This window comes from Nerophis lumbriciformis, linkage group LG04 (genome assembly GCF_033978685.3).
Source record: "Nerophis lumbriciformis linkage group LG04, RoL_Nlum_v2.1, whole genome shotgun sequence".
NCBI classification, from domain to species: Eukaryota; Metazoa; Chordata; class Actinopteri; order Syngnathiformes; family Syngnathidae; genus Nerophis; species Nerophis lumbriciformis.
Window position 1 is genome coordinate 6,672,354 of NC_084551.2, and position 22,799 is coordinate 6,695,152.

Here is a 22,799-nt window from a genome sequence, read left to right on the forward strand (position 1 = left end):
TTTGTCTAGAACATGTTTTGCTTTATTCATTATTGACGTGTTTCTTGCTACTTTATGTTGTATATTTTTTACGTGAGATTTCCAGTTCAATTTATCATCAATCATTATACCTAGAAATCTAGTGACTCAAAGTGCTTTACATATTGAAACCCAATATCTAAGTTACATTTAAACCAGTGTGGGTGGCACTGGGAGCAGGTGGGTAAAGTGTCTTGCCCAAGAACACAACGGCAGTGACTCGGACGGCGGAAGCGGGAATCGAACCTGGAACCCTCAAGTTGCTGGCACGGCCAGTAGATTTTAGGTAATGTCGCAAATCCATACCCGTAATGTGGTCAAAGCAATCTACGTTTTCCTTTCAACTTTCTCATGCACTCCAAATTAATACTAAAGTTAAAATAATACATTGTTCATTTCGGGGGGGGGGGACTCTCTCTCCAATTATTGCTTGCTTCCAATTACCACAATGTTTTTCTTGTAATTATAATCACAGCATTTATGGTAAGCTTGTGATCACAGAATGACTCCACCATAGCTGGGTTCACTGCAAAAAGATAGCTGTGTCGTGCAAAATACTGTACACCCACAAAGTGTGACGTAGTCATGAAAAGCAAGCGTGTACAGTACCTCCCAGTGGAGTGCCGAAACAGCATCCCACCCCGACGGCACAGCCAACAGTCAGAATATCTGTGTAACCGTAAGGGTTCTACTGACACAGAAAACAGAAGGGTGGAGGGAGAGTAGAGGGGGGGAAAAGGTGGGGTTGTGGGCGATGGGGTGAAAGTGGTGGAAAGAGAGGAAGGGGGGAGTGGGGGGGGGAGAGACAGGGTGACGTGACAGTGGGAAAGCACAAGTGGATCAAGTGAATAAATAATGCTCAGTGAGGTAATAAAAAGAGGCGAGGAAACCACCATGACTCAGCAGGGGTGAGGAGGCACGTGCATCATGGAAGCAGCTTGAAAACACTGGATGCAATATCTATGGAGCTTCATCTGTGTCTTATTACAAAAGTAGTCATGTAACTTAATTTTTTACCTTTGAATTTTGTGAGCTGACTGGTTTTACGTCCAATTATGCTGGCAATTTAATTGAATAAAAATGTGTGTGTTTAAAAATTTCAGTTTGTTAAAATACAGTTTAGTTTCTTTAGTTTATTTGGAACATGAACACACTTACATCATAATACATCACACAATTTCATATCATTTCATTTTACATCATGCCCGAAAAGGAGTAGGAAGAAGCAAAGCTTATTTAATCCTACCCCTTTCCCACTTCAGAGCGTTTACAAATATATAGAATCATTTACTGACCTTTTTATATAATAAAATAACATCTATGAATTAGTATACAACAGTTTTGTAATATGAAATTAATTAATTCAGTCATTATTAACATACTGAGATGAAGAATATCTTATTTTCAATAAGGTTGAAAGTATTTCTCATAATTCTTCTTCTTTGTACTCTGTAAGCACTATTATTTTGAACAACCTCTTAAACTGGATCATATCAGTCCAATTTTTAACTTCTTTACTTAATCCATTCCATAATTTAATTCCACATACCGATATGCTAAAAGTTCTAAGTGTTGTACGTGCATATAAATGTTTTAAATTATTTTTTCCTCTAAGGTTATATTTCTTCTCTTTAGTTGAGAAGAATTGTTGTACATTCTTTGGTAGCAGGTTATAGTTTGCTTTGTACATCATTTTAGCTGTTTGCAATTTTACCAAATCACCGAACTTTAATATTTTTGACTTAATAAAATTGAAAGGAAACAAATATATTTTGTAAAAAAGGATTGAGTACTTTACTGATGCATACTACCGTATTTTTGAGGCTATAGAGCGCACCGGATGACACAGCAGTAAAACGGATGATCAAACAAAACAGAAAGCTCTCCAATCAGCTAAACAGACTCAATAACTCCAGGGTGACGTTTTGGTGAATTTACTAAGGAATTTGTCAAAATGAAACAATACAAGTTAATAATACTAACACAGACACTCGTAAAACGTGCTAAGATATTAGCTAATGCTTTTGACGCTTGCCTCATTACATTACGATAGCACATACAAATATGCATGAAAACACTCCTACAGACAGCACACATGGGACGGTTTAGTAAGTATAAAATGTTTTAGTTATATTGTAAAACTCACAAATGTTGCTTGAAATGATGAGTGAAGATTTCATACGATTAGAAACGCTATGGACGGCTTGAAGACTGAACGGCATGCCGGTTGGGGGGGGAAAAAAACGATGAAGTGAGCTAATTTGTCCAAAAGATGGCACCATACTACAAATGATAAAACACCCTCTAAGTGTTTTTGCTTGGTTTTTTTTATTTTTTATAAGACTATTTTTATTATTGCTGTTATCAAAGAAAAATCCATAAATTAGCCTCTCTGTTTCGTATAAGCCGCAGGGTTTAAAGTTTAGGAAAAAAAAGTCTTACTCACTAGAATTTTCAAGGCTTATAGTGCGGAATTAACGGTATTTCAAGGCTTTCATTGGCCAGATGTGGTGGTCCTTATGTTTGACACCTGTGCCATACACGGATAATCCGGTGAAGTTTGATCATATTAGGCCTATACTGGCTCACCTGCACTGGCTTCCTGTGCACTTAAGATGTGACTTTAAGGTTTTACTACTTACGTATAAAATACTACACGGTCTAGCTCCATCACTATCTTGCTGATTGCATTGTACCATATGTCCCGGCAAGAAATCTGCGTTCAAAGAACTCCGGCTTATTAGTGATTCCCAAAGCCCAAAAAAAAGTCTGCGGGCTATAGAGCGTTTTCTATTCGGGCTCCAGTACTATGGAATGCCCTCCCAGTAACAGTTAGAGATGCTACCTCAGTAGAAGCATTTAAGTCCCATCTGTGATTTAATATTCAATGTGTAAAAAAATTCAGTGCAGAAACGTTTGTTGCTTCAAAACTCAAGACTCACTTCCGATAAGTTAAGACCAGAACAATCGATCCAGTGTCTCAGAACCTGCCAACTAGGTGTCAAGTTTGGAGTCACGTGACACAGGCAGCAAAAAAAAGGCAGTTTATGCAGCACTATGCGCTACAACAGACCTGGGCATAATACTATATAATAAACTAGAGATGCGCGGTTTGCGGGCACAACCGCGGAGTCCGCGGATTATCCGCGGATCGGGCGGATGAAATTAAAAAAAATTAGATTTTATCCGCGGGTCGGGTCGGGTCGGGTGGTTGAAATAAAAAAAAATTAGATTTTAAATAGATTCAGGCGGGTGGCAGTTAAACCAATTCGGAAATATATATACATAGTTAAATGTTGTTACCCACATACGAAAAACGAGCAGGCACCTGCTGCATATGCCACAACAGAAGAAAAAAAAAGAAAAGAGATGGACACTTTTACGGAGCGGAGAAGGGACGCCTCGCCGGGGTCCGGGACCGAGGCCCCTTCCCCCGAGAGGGCCCCACCGGGAGCCGTAGCTGAGGCGATCCGCGAGAAGGGCCCGACGCACGTCCAGGGTCACCACCGCGCCCACCGCACCGACACCCCGCCTCGTCCGCCTTCGCCGCGGCCGGCGTCACGCGCAGCAGGTAATGCCGACGCTCCAGCGCCATCCATTTTCAGGGCTAGTTGATTCGGCAGGTGGGTTGTTACACACTCCTTAGCGGGTTCCGACTTCCATGGCCACCGTCCTGCTGTCTATATCAACCAGGGTGAGCCCCACCCCTTTCGTGAGCGCACTGCGCGCGGAGTGACCCCTGTTACGCGCCCCCGGCAACAGGGGTGGCGGGCAGGTAAGCTGCGCGGGCGGAGCGCGCGGAGTGACCCCTGTTACGAGTTCCCGGCCACGGGGGTGGCGGGCAGGTAAGCTGCTTAACCCCATACCCGGCCGTCGCCGGCAGCGAGACGCGCTTGGAGGTGCGCTCAGCGCGGCTCCCATATGATTGCACACTGGTGTGCGTCTGGGTCGTGACAGCGTGGCACGCGAATGTCTGTGCTGCATTGGATCAGTCTCCTTTCTTTAACAGGCAAAAGCTTTATAACCTCACTAATGCCTTGCATCGTCTATATTAGATATATAACAACGGGCGGGTGCGGGCGGGTGCGGTTCTGATCAAATGTTACATCGGGTGGATGGCGGATGGTTGACGACTTTCTGATGCGGTTGCGGATGAAATAATTGCCTATCCGCGCATCTCTATAATAAACATTTCACTCTGGCCTGCTGGATGTTTCCAATCTGCATGAGTGTCATTTTTCTATTGGTATTTGTTATGCTCCATTTGTAGTGTAATAATGCTCATTGTCATTTCTGTGTTATGAATATTTATTTCACTAACTGCTTCTTTGCTGTCACTTTTGCCATCATAGTTGTACATATCCTATTTGCTGATGTTGTTCTGTTGTTGTTGTTGTTATTGTTGTCTCTTTGTCTTATCCCCCTCTTGTCCCCGCCATTTCCCCCTCTGTCTTCCTTTTTTTCTCTTTCTATCCCCTCCTGCTCCGGCCCGGCTGCACCAAATAATAATATAAATCAATTTAATAAAGTCCAATACAAATAAGGCAACACGAGAAGTATCCCACACTTCTCTTTTGTAAAGTGAATCTGTACAGCCGATATGGGGCATCTACATCAACAATGATTTGCCTGAGTAGCTGGACAGGACAAATAAAAAACAAATAAAATTAAAAAAAAGATTGTCATACGAGTTACTAGAGTAATCATAGGAACTACGTACGTCACAGCGAAGAAGAGTGGGCGGGGTTTGTTTACCGAGCAGCAATCCTGAGACACGAGTGTGCAGACTTCTACAACAAAGTTCTGCAGAAAAGTAATATTTTATGGAATTTGTGGATGTTTTTCACCTGTTGCGTTTATGTGCTGTCGTGTTTGTTGCATCTTTGTTGTTTTTGTTCAATTATAAAAGATGCATAGGGAGGTAGAAGAGCAAGGTTCATAGGTTCTCTATATTCAGTGTTTTCATAGTTAATACTGAAAATCCCACATTCTGTATTTTCATGTACATTCTGAGTGTCCTATTTTGTAAAATAAACTAAAATGTAATTTAGAGATGGCTTTTTTGCCGATATCCCATATTCCGATATTGCCCAACTCTTAATTACCGATTCCGATATCAACCGATAGCGATATATACAGTTGTGGAATTAACACATTATTATGCCTCATTTTGTTGTGATGCCCCGCTGGATGCATTAAACAATGTAGCAAAGTTTTCCAAATAAATCAACTCAAGTTATGGAAAAAAAATGCCAACATGGCACTGCCATATTTATTATTGAGGTCACAAAGTGCATTATTTTTTTTAACATGCCTCAAAACAGCAGCTTGGAATTTGGGACATGCTCTCCCTGAGAGAGCGTGAGGAGGTTGAGGTGGGGGTGGAGCGGTAGGAGGTAGCGGGGGGTGTATATTGTAGCGTCCCGGAAGAGTTAGTGCTGCAAGGGGTTCTGGGTATTTGTTCTGTTGTGTTTATGTTGTGTTACGGTGCGGATCTTCTACCGAAATATGTTTGTCATTCTTGTTTGGTGTGGGTTCACAGTGTGGCGCATATTTGTAACAGTGTTAAAGTTGTTTATACGGCCACTCTCAGTGTGACCTGTATGGCTGTTGAGCAAGTATGATTGCATTCACTTGTGTGTGTAAAAATCCGGCACGCAAAGGCAGTGCCTTTAAGGTTTATTGGTGCTCTGTACTCCCTACGTCCGTGTACCACTCCGTACAGCGGCGATACCGATAATTTCCGATATCACATTTTAAAGCATTTATCGGCCGATAATATCGGCAGTCCGATATTATCGGACATCTCTAATGATATTCCGTTTTTTGAGATGGTCTGTTTTAACATTTTAGTATCAGTCATAATTGTGTGAGTGTTTGCACCACACATCCTTTTTTACGAAATCGTGGGATTTTTTTTTTTTTACTAAAGCACAGCAAACTCCACTGTTTAAAGTGTTCATAAAAAGGAGGTTAAAAAAAGCACATTCAGCAGATTACATGACCTGTATCACGAAGCGCTGCATTACCTGCCTCTTTGTAAGACCTGTGTCACGTGACTGCAAACTTGACATCTCATTGGCTGGTTCAGAGACAGGATGGATTGTTTCAGTCTTAATTTATAGGAAGTGGGGCTTGGGTTTTGAAACAGGAAATTTTTATACATTGAATTTATTTACACTGAATTTTTAAACACTGAATTTATTTACACTGAATTTTTATACACTGAATTTTTAAACACTGAATTTTTATACACTGAATTTTCATACACTGAATTTTTAAACGCTGAATTTTTCAACACTGAATTGGTTTACACTGAATTTTATACACTGAATTTTTATACACTGAATTTTTAAACACTGAATTTTTTTACACTGAATTTTTCTACACTGAATTTTTAAACACTTAATTTTATACACTGAATTTGTTTACACTAGATTGTAGCTGAGATAGGCTCCAGCGCCCCCCGCGACTCCAAAGGGAATAAGCGGTAGAAAATGGATGGATGGATAGATTTTTTAAACACTGAATTTATTTACACTGAATTTTTATACACTGAATTTTTTTACATTGAATTTTTAAACACTGAATTTTTATACACTGAATTTTCATACACTGAATTTTTAAACGCTGAATTTTTCAACACTGAATTTGTTTACACTGAATTTTATACACTGAATTTTTATACACTGAATTTTTAAACACTGAATTTTTTTACACTGAATTTTTCTACACTGAATTTTTAAACGCTTAATTTTTATACACTGAATTTGTTTACACTAGATTGTAGCTGAGATAGGCTCCAGCGCCCCCCGCAACCCCAAAGGGAATAAGCGGTAGAAAATGGATGGATGGATAGATTTTTTCTTCACTGAATTTTTAAACACTGAATTTTGTACACTGAATTTATTTACACTGAAGTTTTAAACACTGAATTTTTATACACTGAATTTGTTTACACTGAATTTTATACACTGAATTTATTTACACTGAAATTTTAAACACTGAATTTGTTTCCACTTAATTTTTATACTGAATTTTTATACACTGAATTTGTTTACACTGAATTTTATACACTGAATTTATTTACACTGAAATTTTAAACACTGAATTTGTTTCCACTTAATTTTTATACTGAATTTTTATACATGGAATTTTTATACACTGAATTTTTAAAACACTGAATTTTTAAACAGTGAATTTTTATACACTGAATTTTTAAATACTGAATTTTTAAACACTGAACTTTTATTTACTGAATTTTTTTACACAGAATTGTATACGCTGAATTGTTTTTACACTGGACCTAATTGGCTGGTTTTGAGATAGGATTGATTGTTTCCGTCTTAATTTACCGGAAGCGGGTCTTGAGTTTTGAAGCAACCAAAAATGACTGCACTGCATTGTTATTACACCGATTTTTCCCAATGAGTTTTAAAACACTGTACTTTACCAAACTGTACACACATTTAATACACACATTTCGCCACATATCTTATTCAAAGAAATTGTCACCATAATTTGATATAAAAAAATAAAAAATCAGTTCACAAAATTAAAACCCCCAAAAATTATTTAAATTAATTCAGTGTAAAAAAAAAAAAGCTTTTGTAATGAAGACACAAATTAACCTCTATATTTATGGACAAAAGTATTGGGACACAACACCACCCACTTATTTCGCAGACGTGGAGTCCACAGATTTTCCCTTATTTTTCTTCATTTTCCCTCATTTTCAAATGCAAATGCTGACAGGTACGTTTTAGAGTGTGACACCAAATTGTTCTAATTCTGCCTTAAAATGACATTGTCCAAACTGTCTTGAAAAAGCTTTGAGTCAAAAATATTTGATGAAAGTGTTTGTCTCAAGACTTTTGTCCATATCATGTGCATAAACACGAAGCAACTGTGCATCCTTGTGGAAACTCGCAGGCATCCTGGACAATGGTTACCAAGGTAACGTTCCCACCATGGGTCAGTCATCTACAGAAACTTTGGTTATTTTGTCCGTCATCACTCTTAATTTATACATTCCATTCATATTCAATGATTTTATTTAGAGTGGGGGCTACTTTAAATGGGCCCTCTTATACAAAAGGGACTTTTTATGGGCACAAAAATAAAAAATTGTATTATCTCACTTACTTGTGAGCTTTATAGGTTTGTATAAACAAAAGAGGCTTCACTACAAGTATCTTATAATCCAAAGGCTCAGTCGTGGAGTAAGTAAGTATATTAGGACCACATACACTATATTGCCAAAAGTTTTTGGCCACCTGCCTTGACTCACATATGAACTTGAAGTGCCATCCCATTCCTAATCCATAGGGTTCAATATGATGTCGGTCCACCTTGTGCAGCTATTACAGCTTCAACTCTTCTGGGAAGGCTGTCCACAAGGTCGCGGAGTGTGTTTATAAGAATTTTCCACCATTCTTCCAAAAGCGCATTGGTAAGATCACACACTGATGTTGGTCGAGAAGGCCTGGCTCTCAGTCTCCGTTCTAATTCATCCCAAAGGTGTTCTATCGGGTTCAGGTCAGGACTCCGTGCAGGCCAGTCAAGTTCATCCACACCAGACTCTGTCATCCATGTTTTTATGGACCTTGCTTTGTGCACTGGTGCACAGTCATGTTGGAAGAGAAAGGGGCCCGCTCCAAACTGTTCCCACAAAGTTGGGAGCATGGAATTGTCCAAAATGTTTTGGTATCATGGAGCATTCAAAGTTCCTTTCACTGGAACTAAGGGGCCAAGCCCAACTCCTGAAAAACAACCCCGCACCATAATTCCTCATTCACCAAATTTCACACTTGGCACAATGCAGACCGAAATGTAGCGTTCTCCTGGCAACCTCCAAACCCAGACTCGTCCATCAGATTGCCAGATGGAAAAGCGTGATTCATCACTCCAGAGAACGCGTCTTCACTGCTCTAGAGTCCAGTGGCGACGTGCTTTACACCACTCCATCTGACACTTTGCATTGGATTTGGTGACGTATGCCTTAGATGCAGCTGTTCGGCCACGGAAACCCATTCCGTGAAGCTCTCTGCGTACTGTGCGTGGGCTAATTGGAAGGTCAAATGAAGTTTGGAGCTCTGTAGCAACTGACTGTGCAGAAAGTCGCCGACCTCTTTGCACTATGCGCTTCAGCATCCGCTGACCCCTGTCTGTCAGTTTACGTGGCCTACCACTTCGTGGCTGAGTTGCTGTTGTTCCCAAACTTTTCCATTTCCCTATAATAAAGCCGACAGTTGACTTTGGAATATTTAGGAGCGAGGAAATTTCACGACTGGATTTGTTGCACAGGTGGGATCCTATGACAGTTCCACGCTGGAAATCACTGAGCTCCTGAGAGCGGCCCATTCTTTCACAAATGTTTGTAGAAACAGTCTCCATGCCTACGTGCTTGATTTTATACACCTGTGGCCAGGCCAAGTGATTAGGACACCTGATTCTGATCATTTGGATGGGTGGTGTCGGAGGCAGATATTTACATATATCCATATTTAAGTGTTACTTCTTTACTTTCATAGTCATATTACAAGACACCTAGTGTTCTTCTTGTTGTTCTCTTTTGGTTGTCTGCAAGTACTGTATGTGTCAACCTTGATTTTGTGGTATGCAGGGAGTAGACATAACTCCTTTCTCTTATCTGTGCCCAGCTGAGGAGGAATGGGTATGTGTTCGGGCTGGAGGAAGAGACAAGGAGGGTGGGAGCAAGAGACACTTTATAGATGAGAAGGTTTCCGTATTTTAGTTTAGACCATTTTAGCTGCGCTAGGGAACGCTTGCTGTACTGGATTGGTCTCACGTTTATTTTCAAAGCCATCCATCCATCCATCTTCTTCCGCTTATCCGAGGTTGGGTCGCGGGGGCAGCAGCTTAAGCAGGGAAGCCCAGACTTCCCTCTCCCCAGCCACTTCGTCCAGCTCTTCCTGTGGGACCCCGAGGCGTTCCCAGGCCAGCCGGTAGACATAGTCTTCCGAAAGTGTCCTGGGTCTTCCTCGCGGCCTCCTACCGGTCGGACGTGCCCTAAACACCTCCCTAGGGAGGCGTTCGGGTGGCATCCTGACCAGATGCCCGAACCACCTCATCTGGCTCCTCTCGATGTGGAGGAGCAGTGGCTTTACTTTGAGCTCCTCCCGGATGGCAGAGCTTCTCACCCTATCTCTAAGGGAGAGCCCCGCCACCCGGCGGAGGAAACTCATCTCGGCCGCTTGTACCCGTGATCTTGTCCTTTCGGTCATAACCCAAAGCTCATGACCATAGGTGAGGATGGGAACGTAGATCGACCGGTAAATTGAGAGCTTTGCCTTCCGGCTCAGCTCCTTCTTCACCACAACGGACCGATACAGCGTCCGCATTACTGAAGACGCCGCACCGATCCGCCTGTCGATCTCACGATTCACTCTTCCCTCACTCGTGAACAAGACTCCGAGGTACTTGAACTCCTCCACTTGGGGCAAGATCTCCTCCCCAACCCGGAGATGGCACTCCACCCTTTTCCGGGCGAGAACCATGGACTCGGACTTGGAGGTGCTGATTCTCATCCCAGTCGCTTCACACTCAGCTGCGAACCGATCCAGTGAGAGCTGAAGATCCTGGCCAGATGAAGCCATCAGGACCACATCATCTGCAAAAAGCAGAGACCTAATCCTGCAGCCACCAAACCAGATCCCCTCAACGCCTTGACTGCGCCTAGAAATTCTGTCCATAAAGGTTATGAACAGAATCGGTGACAAAGGGCAGCCTTGGCGGAGTCCAACCCTCACTGGAAACGTGTCCGACTTACTACTGGCAATGCGGACCAAGCTCTGGCACTGATCATACAGGGAGCGGACTGCCACAATCAGACAGTCCGATACCCCATACTCTCCGAGCACTCCCCACAGGACTTTATTTTCAAAGCTTTGAAAATAAATCACAAAATACCCATTCTGTCTGGTGGTCAAATTGAACTCAGCTTATGTGTCATCAAAAGAACTTGGGAGTGACCAGCAACTTAAATTCCCTGGGAGGAACATCTGGTCCGAACGCAACAGTGGCCAAATACTTTTGGCAATATAGTGTATATAGTAGAAGAGTTTCTTCCAACCATACATGGCTCTATGACCTCATGATAATAAAATGTGTTTAATATCCAAGTTGAATGAGTAAGTTATCAGTTATGATGCCTGACTTGCCTCCCACGGGGGCAGCGAAACAAGTGGCCACTCCCACAGCACACGCACACACCAACAGGTCCTGGTTATGGGTGCCATTCTAGGGTTGAATGGGAGGAGGTGGCAGTAAAGACAAAAACATAGGGATGGGGGGGTGGGGAGGGGGGCAAGGGATATGGGGAGGTCAACATTATTACACATGCCAGACATGACCATCACACTATTAATACTGTCAGACATAAACACAAACGAGGTACAGGTGTGATTGGGGGAAGGGACACGAACACAGGGTGTAAAAAACATTTTGTTTCTGGCATCAAATTAATTGGATTCCAGTGAATTTAAAAAAAAAAAGTTTGATGAGTTAAAAAAATGACTCCTCAATGTATCCCACCGTGTCGAACGTTCCTATTGTGTGTTTAAAACAGGGCTGGAGGGCCAAGATTGTGTCTTATGTGTTGTATGGACATTGACCGCGTTTTGTTGTTGTTGTTGTTGTTGTTGTTGTTGTTGTTGTTGTCATGCACAAGATGAAAACTGCCAGAAGGCAGATGAGCCAAAGGGGGCAGTAATGAGAATTACACACTGTTTGTCAACTGCCTGTGTGTGTGCGTGTGTATGTGTGTGTGTGTGTGTGTGTGTGTGTGTGTGTGTGTGTGTGTGTGTGTGTGTGTGTGTGTGTGTGTGTGTGTGTGTGTGTGTGTGTGTGTGTGTTCTTGTATTTCAACCCTTCTTGAGACAGCAAAAAAAAGTATCTTCCATTTGAGTACCGGTGAACAAGTTAGGACATAAATCATGGTCCCAATACGGCAGACCTGGGCAAATTAAGGCCCGGGGGCCACATGCGGCCCGTTGAGTTTTCAATCTGGCCCGCCGGACATTCCCGAATAATTTTTTTAGATCTTTAAGATGGAAACTGTAGCTGCCATTATGATGTGCAGTGATGTTTTCTTATGACCGTAAGTCTTCAACTATACAAAGTATTTCAATGGTTGGAATCTGCGCTTTGGGATGATATACCAGTTACTATGGTAATCTAATTAGTTACAATGGTAATCTAATAGTTACTATGGTCATCTACGTCACAGCAGCTCAGACGAGGCACCAAGCAGTGTGGGCGGGAAGCGTTTCCACAGACGCGGAAGGAGATTTTCACAACAAAGTTCTAAAGCTTATTGATGTATCAGATTGTCGGTGGGTTTATTTTGTACCCTTCGCATTCACATTTCACTGTTTGTTGCATTTTTGTTGCGTTTCACTTGATTGTAAAATATGTAGATCGAAAGGGGGTGTGACGTTCATATTTTGTCAATATTCAGTGTTTTATCGTTCATAGAAAATGTAACATTCCATTACGTTTTTTTAAGGCGGTCTGTCATAACGTTTTTAGCATTCAATCAGACATTATTGTGAGGTTTTGTATTAGTGTTCCTAAAAATAGATAAACCGGCCCCCAGACACATTTTTTTCTCTAAATGTGGCCCCCGAGTCAAAATAATTGCCCAGGCCTGCAATACGGAAATCCATTGTATCTAACAGAGAATGTCTCATTTGCACCCCTGGTGGTGAAATCTATCAATATTAGGGTGGTCCTAAAAAGGAAGGATTTTTCAAATTGACTGTGTGTCGGTTTTAAAAGTGCTCTCCCTCTGGTCAACATATGAAATAACAAGTGTGTGTAAAAAATTTGAAGTGCTCCCCCTCTGGCCAACATATGTAATAATGCGCCCCCTTTAAATATGTATATAGAGACATACTGTAGTAACTCAAAGTAAATAATGAAGATTAAAAACTAATCACAAACAAAAAAACAAAAACATTAACTAAAAGCTTTCCTTTTTATATTTGCATAGTATGTATACCGTATTTTCCGCACTATAAGCCGCCCCGGGTTATTAGCCGCACCTTCAATGAATGACATATTTCAAAACTTTGTCCACCTATAAGCCGCCCCGGGTTATAAGCCGCGCCTACGCTGCGCTAAAGGGAATGTCAAAAAAACAGTCAGATAGGTCAGTCAAACTTTAATAATATATTACAAACCAGCGTTCTAACAACTCTGTTCACCCCCAAAATGTAATGTGCAAATGTGCAATCACAAAAATAGTAACACTCAAATTAGTGCAGAGCAAAAGCAACATCAATAACTCAACGTTGCTCGAACGTTAATGTCACACAACACACAAAATAAACATTTAAAGCCCACTTTCTGAAGTTATTCCTCATCCATAAATCCCTCGAATTCTTATTCAGTGTCTGAATTAAAAAGTTGGGCGAAAACGGCATCCAAAATGGCCAGCTCCGTCTCGTCGAAGTCATCAGAGTCAATGTTGCTGTTGTTGTCCAGCAGTTCCGTGAATCCTGCCTTCCGGAAAGCTCGGACCACAGTTGAGACCGATATATTCGCTCAGGCATTTACAATCCACTGGCAGATGTTGGCGTATGTCGTCCGGCGCTGTCTCCCTGTCTTAGTGGCGCAGGTCATCTTGTTGCTTCCTCTACTTACGCACCATTGATTCATTTATGTTCAATTCTCTCGCTGCTGCTCTATTTTCGTGTTCTACTGCGTGACTTATTGCCTTGAGTTTTAATTCTGCGTTGTACGCGTGTCTCTTAATAGGAGCCATTTTGTGGTCTTTACAGATGTAAACACACAAATGAAATGAAACGTAATATCCGCGCGCTTCTTCTACGGGGGCGGGTGGTTGCTTACAGTAGAAGAAGAAACGCTTCCTCTTCTATGGGGGCGGGTGCTTACCGTAGAAGAAGAAGCGCTTCCTCTTCTACGGGGAAAAAAGATGGCGGCTGTTTACCGGAGTTGCGAGACCTAAACTTTATGAAAATGAATATTAATATTAATCCATATATAAGGCGCACCGGGTTATAAGCCGCACTGTCAGCTTTTGAGAAAATGTGTGGTTTTTAGGCGCGGCTTATAGTGCGGAAAATACGGTATATTATTAATGTTGTAAATACAAATCTTTATATATCTAGAAAGGGTGGTCCTAAAGAGGTAGGCATTTTTCAGCGGTCTCAAGAAGGTAACAAATACAATAAAGTGTGTGTGTGTGTGTGTGTGTGTGTGTGTGTGTGTGTGTGTGTGTGTGTGTGTGTGTGTAAATAATTTCTTTAAGAATTTTTCCCATTGCTACACAAACCAATATTGAAACATAATTTATCAATTTATATTCAGTACCTTTCTAGTGATTTTTACTATCATAAAACGTTTCTAAAATGATTTAGGTACTGGTATAATATATATGTACAACATTTTAGTGCAAATATTTCATTAGTAACACGTTTAAAAACATAAAACCTTTAATGCGTATTCATTCTTTTGTAAATAATTAGCAAATAATTTGGATTCTGAGGGTAAAATTGGAAGTTGTCCAGTGGGATACATTGTGGTCATCTATGTCCATACATTCTTAGTATTATATGAGAATGGGAGTCGTGTCAGTTGTGACAAAAGACAAAATGTAAGAGTTGGGGAAAAAGCACATGTCACGACAGTCAGTGTGTTGCCTGTAGCTCCAGCTTACCTCATAGACGCCAGAGAAGATGGACATGAAGCGACTGAGGACTGCGGCACAAATACTGGCGATGTGGACGAATGGACCCTACGGGGATGTTGATGACAGACACACACAAACACACACAAACACTGACAATGGCGTGTAAAACAGGCAGTGTAAAGTGGGTCGTTTTGCTATCGAAACACATCAATCAGGGTGTAATTGCCGGGTGAGATGGCCTCCAACGCTACTAAAACTAATGCCCTCCTTGGAGGACTTGAATAATCAGCAAAGGGAGGCAGAGCAGGACAACAAGACGGCACATGATTTATTGTCCTCTAAAGTCACAGAAAGAACAGACAGAGTGGAAGAGGGATGAAAAAAACTACAATCCTGAGTATAAAGTAGGATGGAAAGCTTGTTCAACACAAATAATGACTAATATTTAAACAACAAAAGCTTATTTTTCCCATACTTGCAAGAAACATCAGTATTTAAGCCATCTAAAATAATATTAGCTATAATGTGTTATTGTTGTTATTGTTATGTATAACACGAAAATACTATCATTACCTGCATATTGCAGTATTATTATAATACAAATGCTGTTTAATATTTAATTGAAAATGTATAGCTTAGTTTATAGTGTATTATTTCTCCATACTAAAATAATATTAACCATGAAATAAATGTTATACTAATACTATCATTACCAGTGTATTGTAGTATTATTCCATCCATCCATCCATCCATCCATCCATCTTCTTCCGCTTATCCGAGGTCGGGTCGCGGGGGCAGCAGCCTAAGCAGGGAAGCCCAGACTTCCCTCTCCCCAGCCACTTCGTCCAGCTCCTCCCGGGGGACCCCGAGGCGTTCCCAGGCCAGCCGGGAGACATAGTCTTCCCAACGTGTCCTGGGTCTTCCCCGCGGCCTCCTACCGGTCGGACGTGCCCTAAACACCTCCCTAGGGAGGCGTTCGGGTGGCATCCTGACCAGATGCCCGAACCACCTCATCTGGCTCCTCTCGATGTGGAGGAGCAGCGGCTTTACTTTGAGCTCCTCCCGGATGGCAGAGCTTCTCACCCTATCTCTAAGGGAGAGCCTCGCCACCCGGCGGAGGAAACTCATTTCGGCCGCTTGTACCCGTGATCTTGTCCTTTCGGTCATAACCCAAAGCTCATGACCATAGGTGAGGATGGGAACGTAGATCGACCGGTAAATTGAGAGCTTTGCCTTCCGGCTCAGCTCCTTCTTCACCACAACGGATCGATACAGCGTCCGCAGTACTGTAGTATTATTATACAATACAAATATTTTTTAATATTTAATTGAACATTAATACTCACAGTTTATGCACATTTATGTTGTGTGATTTTCTCCATATAGCCGGTCATGAAAATGTATGATTTTCTGCCATCTAAAATAATATTACCTATAAAATATTTGTTTAAAAAAATATAAAGCGATTATTTGTTATATGATATAAAAAGTACTTTCATTACTGGTGTATTGTAGTTTTATTATATAATACAAATACTGTTTAATATTCAATTGAAAGTGTATAGCTGAATTCATATTATACAATTTATAATGTATTATTTTTCTCCATAGTCTATGAAGGAAATATAGCATGTTCTGTTATCTAAAGCAAACGTGTTAAACTCAAGGCCCGGGAGCCACATCTGGCCCGCCACATTTTTTATATGCCCAGTCACATGACTTAATGTGGCCCCGAACACCATTTAAATGGCCTGCCACATCATTTAAATCCACTTAAATGTAGAGTATATGTAGAATATATTTATATTATTTATATATTATATATATATATATATATAATATGTTATATATATTATATTATTTATTATTATTCTTGTGTATTGTGAGCAAACTGTGGTGCTGAATTTCCCCCAGGGATCAATAAAGTACTTTCTTTTCTATTCTATTTACGTGGCCTGCGAAAGGCTGGAAACAATCAAGCACTTTTTAGCTAAAGATATTTTTTCTGTCAATTTTGACCGAAAAATGTACTGCATGCAATTCATATGTTCTACACTTGAATATTATCTAATCATGCAACGAGATGTTCTAAGCGTCTTATTTTTGGGTTATCAAAAACAAATACTTGAATATCTGCTTGTCTATGTATTTCAAAGCATGTCATTTATCCATCAATCTGCCAGTAAAACTTAATAATCCAAAACAGTTGCTTATGCAAATATTGTAAAGAGGCTAATACATGTTTATATCCATATTTATTTACTGTTACAAGCGACCCTCTGAGGGCAGCCTTAATTGCGATGTGGCTGTCAATGAATACAAGCTTGACACCTGTGATGAAGTAATTTTAACCATCAAATATAATCTTATTAAAATATGGTCCATACCGGTGTAATGAAGTAGTATTATATAATACAAATATTGTTTTATGTTTAATTGAAAATGTATAGTTCAATTTATAGTATATACATATATGTTATGTGATTTTCTCCATAGCCCGTCAAGAATAAAAAGTTAGAAGAAAAATAATATATATATATATATATATATATATATATATATATATATATATATATATATATATATATATATATATATATACAGTACAGGCCAAAAGTTTGGACACACCTTCAATATATATTTTCAAAAAAAATTTAAATAATATTTGTATTATATGACACCATTAATGATAGTATTTTTCTACAGTTCGTCTGATAGCTAATATTATTTTGGATTGCAGAATATAATATTTGATATTTATGCATATATACAGTACAGGCCAAAAGTTTGGACACACCTTCTCATTCAATGTGTTTTCTTTATTTTCATGACTATTTACATTGTAGATTGTCACTGAAGGCATCACAACTATGAATGAACACATGTGGAGTTATGTACTTAACAAAAGAAGGTGAAATAACTGAAAACATGTTTTACATTCTAGTTTCTTCAAAATAGCCACCCTTTGCTGCTTTGCGCACTCTTGGCATTCTCTTGATGAGCTTGAGCTATGACACGTGTGAAGTGAAAACCATTTCAGGTGACTACGTCTCATTGCACCGGTCGCCCAGAAGGGGGGTGGTCCCCACATCTGCGGTCCCCTCAAGGTTTCTCATTGTATCCCATTGGGGTGAGTTTTTTCTTGCCCTGATGTGGGATCTGAGCCGAGGATGTCGTTGTGGCTTATGCAGCCCTTTGAGACACTTGTGATTAGGGGCTATATAAATACATTTTGATTGATTGATTGATTGAAGCTCATCTGGAGAATGCCAAGAGTGTGCAAAGAAGTAATCAGAGCAAAGGGTGGCTATTTTGAAGAAACTAGAATATAAAACAGGTTTTCAGTTATTTCACCTTTTTTTGTTAAGTACATAACTCCACATGTGTTCATTCATAGTTTTGATGCCTTCAGTGACAATCTACAATGTAAATAGTCGTGAAAATAAAGAAAACGCATTGAATGAGAAGGTGTGTCCAAACTTTTGGCCTGTACTGTATAACAGAGGTGGGTAGAGTAGCCAGAAATTGTACTCAAGTAAGAGTACTGTTACTTTAGAGATTTATTACTCAAGTAAAAGTAAGGAGTAGTCACCCAAATATTTACTTGAGTAAAAGTAAAAAGTATGTTGTGAAAAAACTACTCAAGTACTGAGTAACTGATGAGTAACATACACACACATATCATATATATATATATATATATATATATATATATATATATATATATATATATATATATATATATATATATATATATATATATATATACACACACACATATATATATATATATAAATATATATACATACACATATATATATATATATATATATATATATATATATACACATATATATATACAGTATATAATTTATATGTATTTATTTTGCCGTTTTTGTTTACATGTTAAAGGTGTTTTAATGAATATACATGCATGTTTAACACATGTAGATTCCTTTCTTTCATGAAGACAAGAATATAAGTTGGTGTATTACCTGATTCTGATGACTTGCATTGATTGTAATCAGACAGTAGTGCTGATAGCGTCCACGTTTTCAAATGGAGGAGAAAAAAAGTTCCTCCTTTCTGTCTAATACCACATGAAAGTGGTTGGTTGTCGGCATCTTATTTGTCCAGCTTCCATATTCGTTTTTATACACTTTACAAGAAATACATGGGCGGCAAACTCCGTAGCTTGCTAGCTTGTTTGCGCTGGCTTTCGGAGACTCTTGTTTTGAAAGCGCAGGCGCGATGGAGCGGCACTTTTATTGTGAAGACAGGAACTGTGCAGTCAGTCTTTAGGCTTTTGACGGAATGTACGGTTGAAATAAAAAAGGGTCTTTTTTCCTTCACACTTTTGATTGATTGATTGAGACTTTTATTAGTAGATTGCACAGTACAGTATATATTCCGTACAATTGACCACTAAATGGTAACACTCCAATAAGTTTTTCAACTTGTTTAAGTCAGGTCATGTGACCGCCTGGCTCTGTTTGATTGGTCCAACGTCACCAGTGACTGCATCTGATTGGTGGAACGGAGTGAACGTCACCAGTGACTGTATTTGTTGAAACGCAGGCACTATGAAGGTCTGTCTGACAGACCAAAACAAACAAAGCGTGCATTAACAGATCGATAAAAATTAGTAGCGAGTAGCGAGCTGAATGTAGATAAAAGTAGCGGCGTAAAAGTAGCGTTTCTTCTCTATAAATATACTCAAGTAAAAGTAAAAGTATGTTGCATTAAAACTACTCTTAGAAGTACAATTTATCCCAAAAGTTACTCAAGTAGATGTAACGGAGTAAATGTAGCGCGTTACTACCCACCTCTGCTGTATAATATTAGCTATCAAACGAACTGTAGAAAAATACTATCATTAATGGTGTCATATAATACAAATATTATTGAAAATGTATTTGAAAATATATATTGTATTTTTTCCCCATAGTCTATCAAGGAAATATAGCATTCCCTGCCAAAACGGTATCAACTATCAAATAGAATAATGTGAAGAATAGTGTAATTTCTGCTGTATTGAATCATTAAAAATATGCTTTTTTTAAATTAAAACAACCAACACTTGAATTTTTTTCTTCTTCTCATAGTGAATGAAATAAATGTATTCAAATAATGCCTAGCCTTAAATAATTGGGTAAGTGTTAAACTGTTCCCTTATCTTGTAATGAAATTGAGGATGAAAAGCTTGTTTACCTCTTTGCCCACCGGCATCCCGCTGCCCAAACCTGCCGTCAGGCCTATGACCTTAGCCACGAAGGCCTTCAGGGTCAGATACTCCTTCAAGACCACCCCCCTCAGGATGGTTTTAAGCTCGGGAATACCGGAACCTGCAGCCAAACATGGACGTAAACATCTGTTATGTGGTGAAGAGCGACCTACAGGTGACAGAAGAAGGGGCTTACCAATGGCCTGCGGGGAAACCAGGTGGCAGAAAAGCGATGCGAACGTGACAAGGATCATGGGATAGCTAATCCAGGCCAAGTACTGCAGCGCCACGTTGCCCTTTAGCTCCCCGTGTATCCACTTGTAGGCTATAACAAGGAGACATTAAAAGGTTCCCTTCAGCCACAGATGTTAATGGCAAAGTTCTAATTAAGAGAGCCCAGTGGTTATGTGCATTTGTCAATGGATAGAGAGACCTTGCAGGCTTTTGGCACTGGCGTAGTCCATGCTCCAGCTGACCAGGGCCATGGTCAGGCCCAGGAGGACCAGAAAGATCCAATCCTCTCCCAACTTGTTCACGATGTACCGCCGCACACGAGCCAAACAATCTGGAGCGGAAATGAATGACTCCGTTTATCGGAGGAGGTGATTAGTGACACTCAGTTATTGTAACAGTTGCTGACATTGTGATAATGAGAATGATGATAATGATGACGAAAGGGTGCAAGACTTCATTAGTAACTGCTGCACATGAATGACATGTACTGTATATACATGGATGCTCTTTGTTTAACACACTCTCTTATCATGAAAGTATAGTCATACACCAAAACTACAGGACAGACATAGTATTTTTTATTTAATTGTTTTTGTGGAATTGATTGTTGATTCATGTTTTAAAGGAGGCAAAAATGGTCCATTTTTATTAAATATCTAAAACATTTCTGGGCAAAATACGGCCAGCAGGCCACAGGAGGCGCGTTAAGATTTTCAATCCGCCCCGCCGGATGGTCTACATCAGTGGTCCCCAACCTTTTTGTAGCTGCGGACCGGTCAACGCTTGAAACCCGGGGGGGTATGGTATATACAGTGTTGGGACTAACGCGTTACAAAGTAGTTAGTTTCGGCGGTAACTAGTAATCCAACGCGTTATTTTTTTTTATTCAGTAATTTAGTTACCGTTACTACATGATGCGTTACTGCGTTATTTTACGTTACTTTTGATGTAGTATCGGCTAGAAACAGAAGCGCTGCGGTGTCGTTCTTCTGAATCTTCCTCTGTCACAAGCCGAAGAGAAGAAAAGAGAGTCGGAGTAACGGAGGAGCTTGAACGCCCCGCGCCATTGAATCGGTGTGTTTATAAGTGCAGACTCGGTTGTGCAAAACGAGGGTTTTAAACACATGCTGAACGTGCTTGAACCACGTTACGACATCCCGTCGCGCACCCACTTCAGCAATAAGATTGTGCCAGATCTTTATGAGCAGGAGAAGAAAAAAGTTGTGGATGAACTATCCCGAGCATCATCTGTTGCGCTCATGACAGACGGGTGGACGTCCAGCGGAACTATAAGCGCTCACTTCATCACAGCAGACTGGGAGATGAGAAGACACGCCCCCTCTACGAGAGTCACCTTGCGCAGGTACTGACACAAGCAGTGGAGGAATGGAAGATAAAGATATCCCAGTCACACGTGATAATGCCAAAAATCAAATAATTACAGAGAATGAGGCAGTACTGGGACCACAGATAGGTGCTTTGCACATGTAGTGAATTTGGCATCACAGAAGGGAATCTCAGTCAATAGGATGGAGCGCCTCTTTGGGAGGATCAGGAAGGTTTCCTACTTCCACCCAAGCACAACAGCTGCTCATGTGCTTAAGACAAAGCAAGAAATGCTAAAGGTGCCTGCTCATACATGATGTCCCAACGAGGTGGAACTCCACTTATGATATGTTGGAGCAGCAGGCAGCTATATACTCTGCATTGACCCACAACACCCTGAAGACAAATGTCACCCTGTCTGATGATGATGTGAGAGTGGCAGATGAGGTCCTCCAGGTGCTTAAACCCCTCAAAAGTGTTCCATCTCTACTGAGCACTGAAACTTCACCATCTGTGTCAATGATCCTGCGACTGAAAACAAGGATTCTACAATCCATGGCTCCAAGTGTGGAAGACAGCAGCATCACTCCAGATGTCAGCCTTTATTTCACTACCTATGTTTCAAGGAATATGATGTTTCTTCTTATGTTGCACTTAAACTTGTTTTTTATTCATGGTCATTGGTCCAAGTTTAAAGAAAGGAGGAATGCCTTTTTATGTTGCACTGTTTTTCATTAATTATGTTAAAAGGAAAATAAAAAAGCATGTCAAGTTGATCAACAGATTGTATTATTCTCCAGTGCAATAACAGTACTGAAATGAAGGCAAAAAGGGCATTAATGGGAGCTTTAAAAAAAAAAGAAGAAAAAAAGAAATAACTAAATAGTTACTTTTCACAGTAACGCATTACTTTTTGGTGTAAGTAACTGAGTTAGTAACTGAGTTACTTTTGAAATAAAGTAACTAGTAACTGTAACTAGTTACTGGTTTTCAGTAACTAACCCAACACCGGGTATATATATATATTTTTTTGTCATAAAGAAATACAATCATGTGTACTTACGGACTGTATCCCTGCAGTCTGTATTGATCTATATTGATATATAGTGTATATATTGTGTTTTTTATGTTGATTTAATAAAAAATAAAAAAAAGGTTGTTTTTTTTTAAATTTTTTTATTTATTTTTATTTTATTTTATTTTATTTTTCTTTGTCCTGTCCAGCTTCTCAGGCAAATCATATAGTTGATGTAGATGCCCATGTCGGCTGTTCAGATTTACTTTACAAAAGAGAAGTGTAGGATACTTCTCTTGTTGCCT

General features: G+C 40.0%; 1 protein-coding gene across 1 annotated transcript in view; it reads right to left on the reverse strand.

Moving 5' to 3' along the window:
* Positions 1-22,799, reverse strand: part of clcn1b (chloride channel, voltage-sensitive 1b) — a 110,385-nt gene that overhangs the window by 36,884 nt on the left and 50,702 nt on the right. Inside the window, exons 3-7 of the mRNA XM_072912953.1 lie at positions 20,353-20,484; positions 20,116-20,244; positions 19,907-20,040; positions 14,723-14,800; positions 628-706 (exon numbers count right to left, since the gene is read on the reverse strand). Coding sequence (XP_072769054.1) covers positions 628-706; positions 14,723-14,800; positions 19,907-20,040; positions 20,116-20,244; positions 20,353-20,484 — 552 coding nt within the window. The remainder of the gene's footprint in view (positions 1-627; positions 707-14,722; positions 14,801-19,906; positions 20,041-20,115; positions 20,245-20,352; positions 20,485-22,799) is intronic.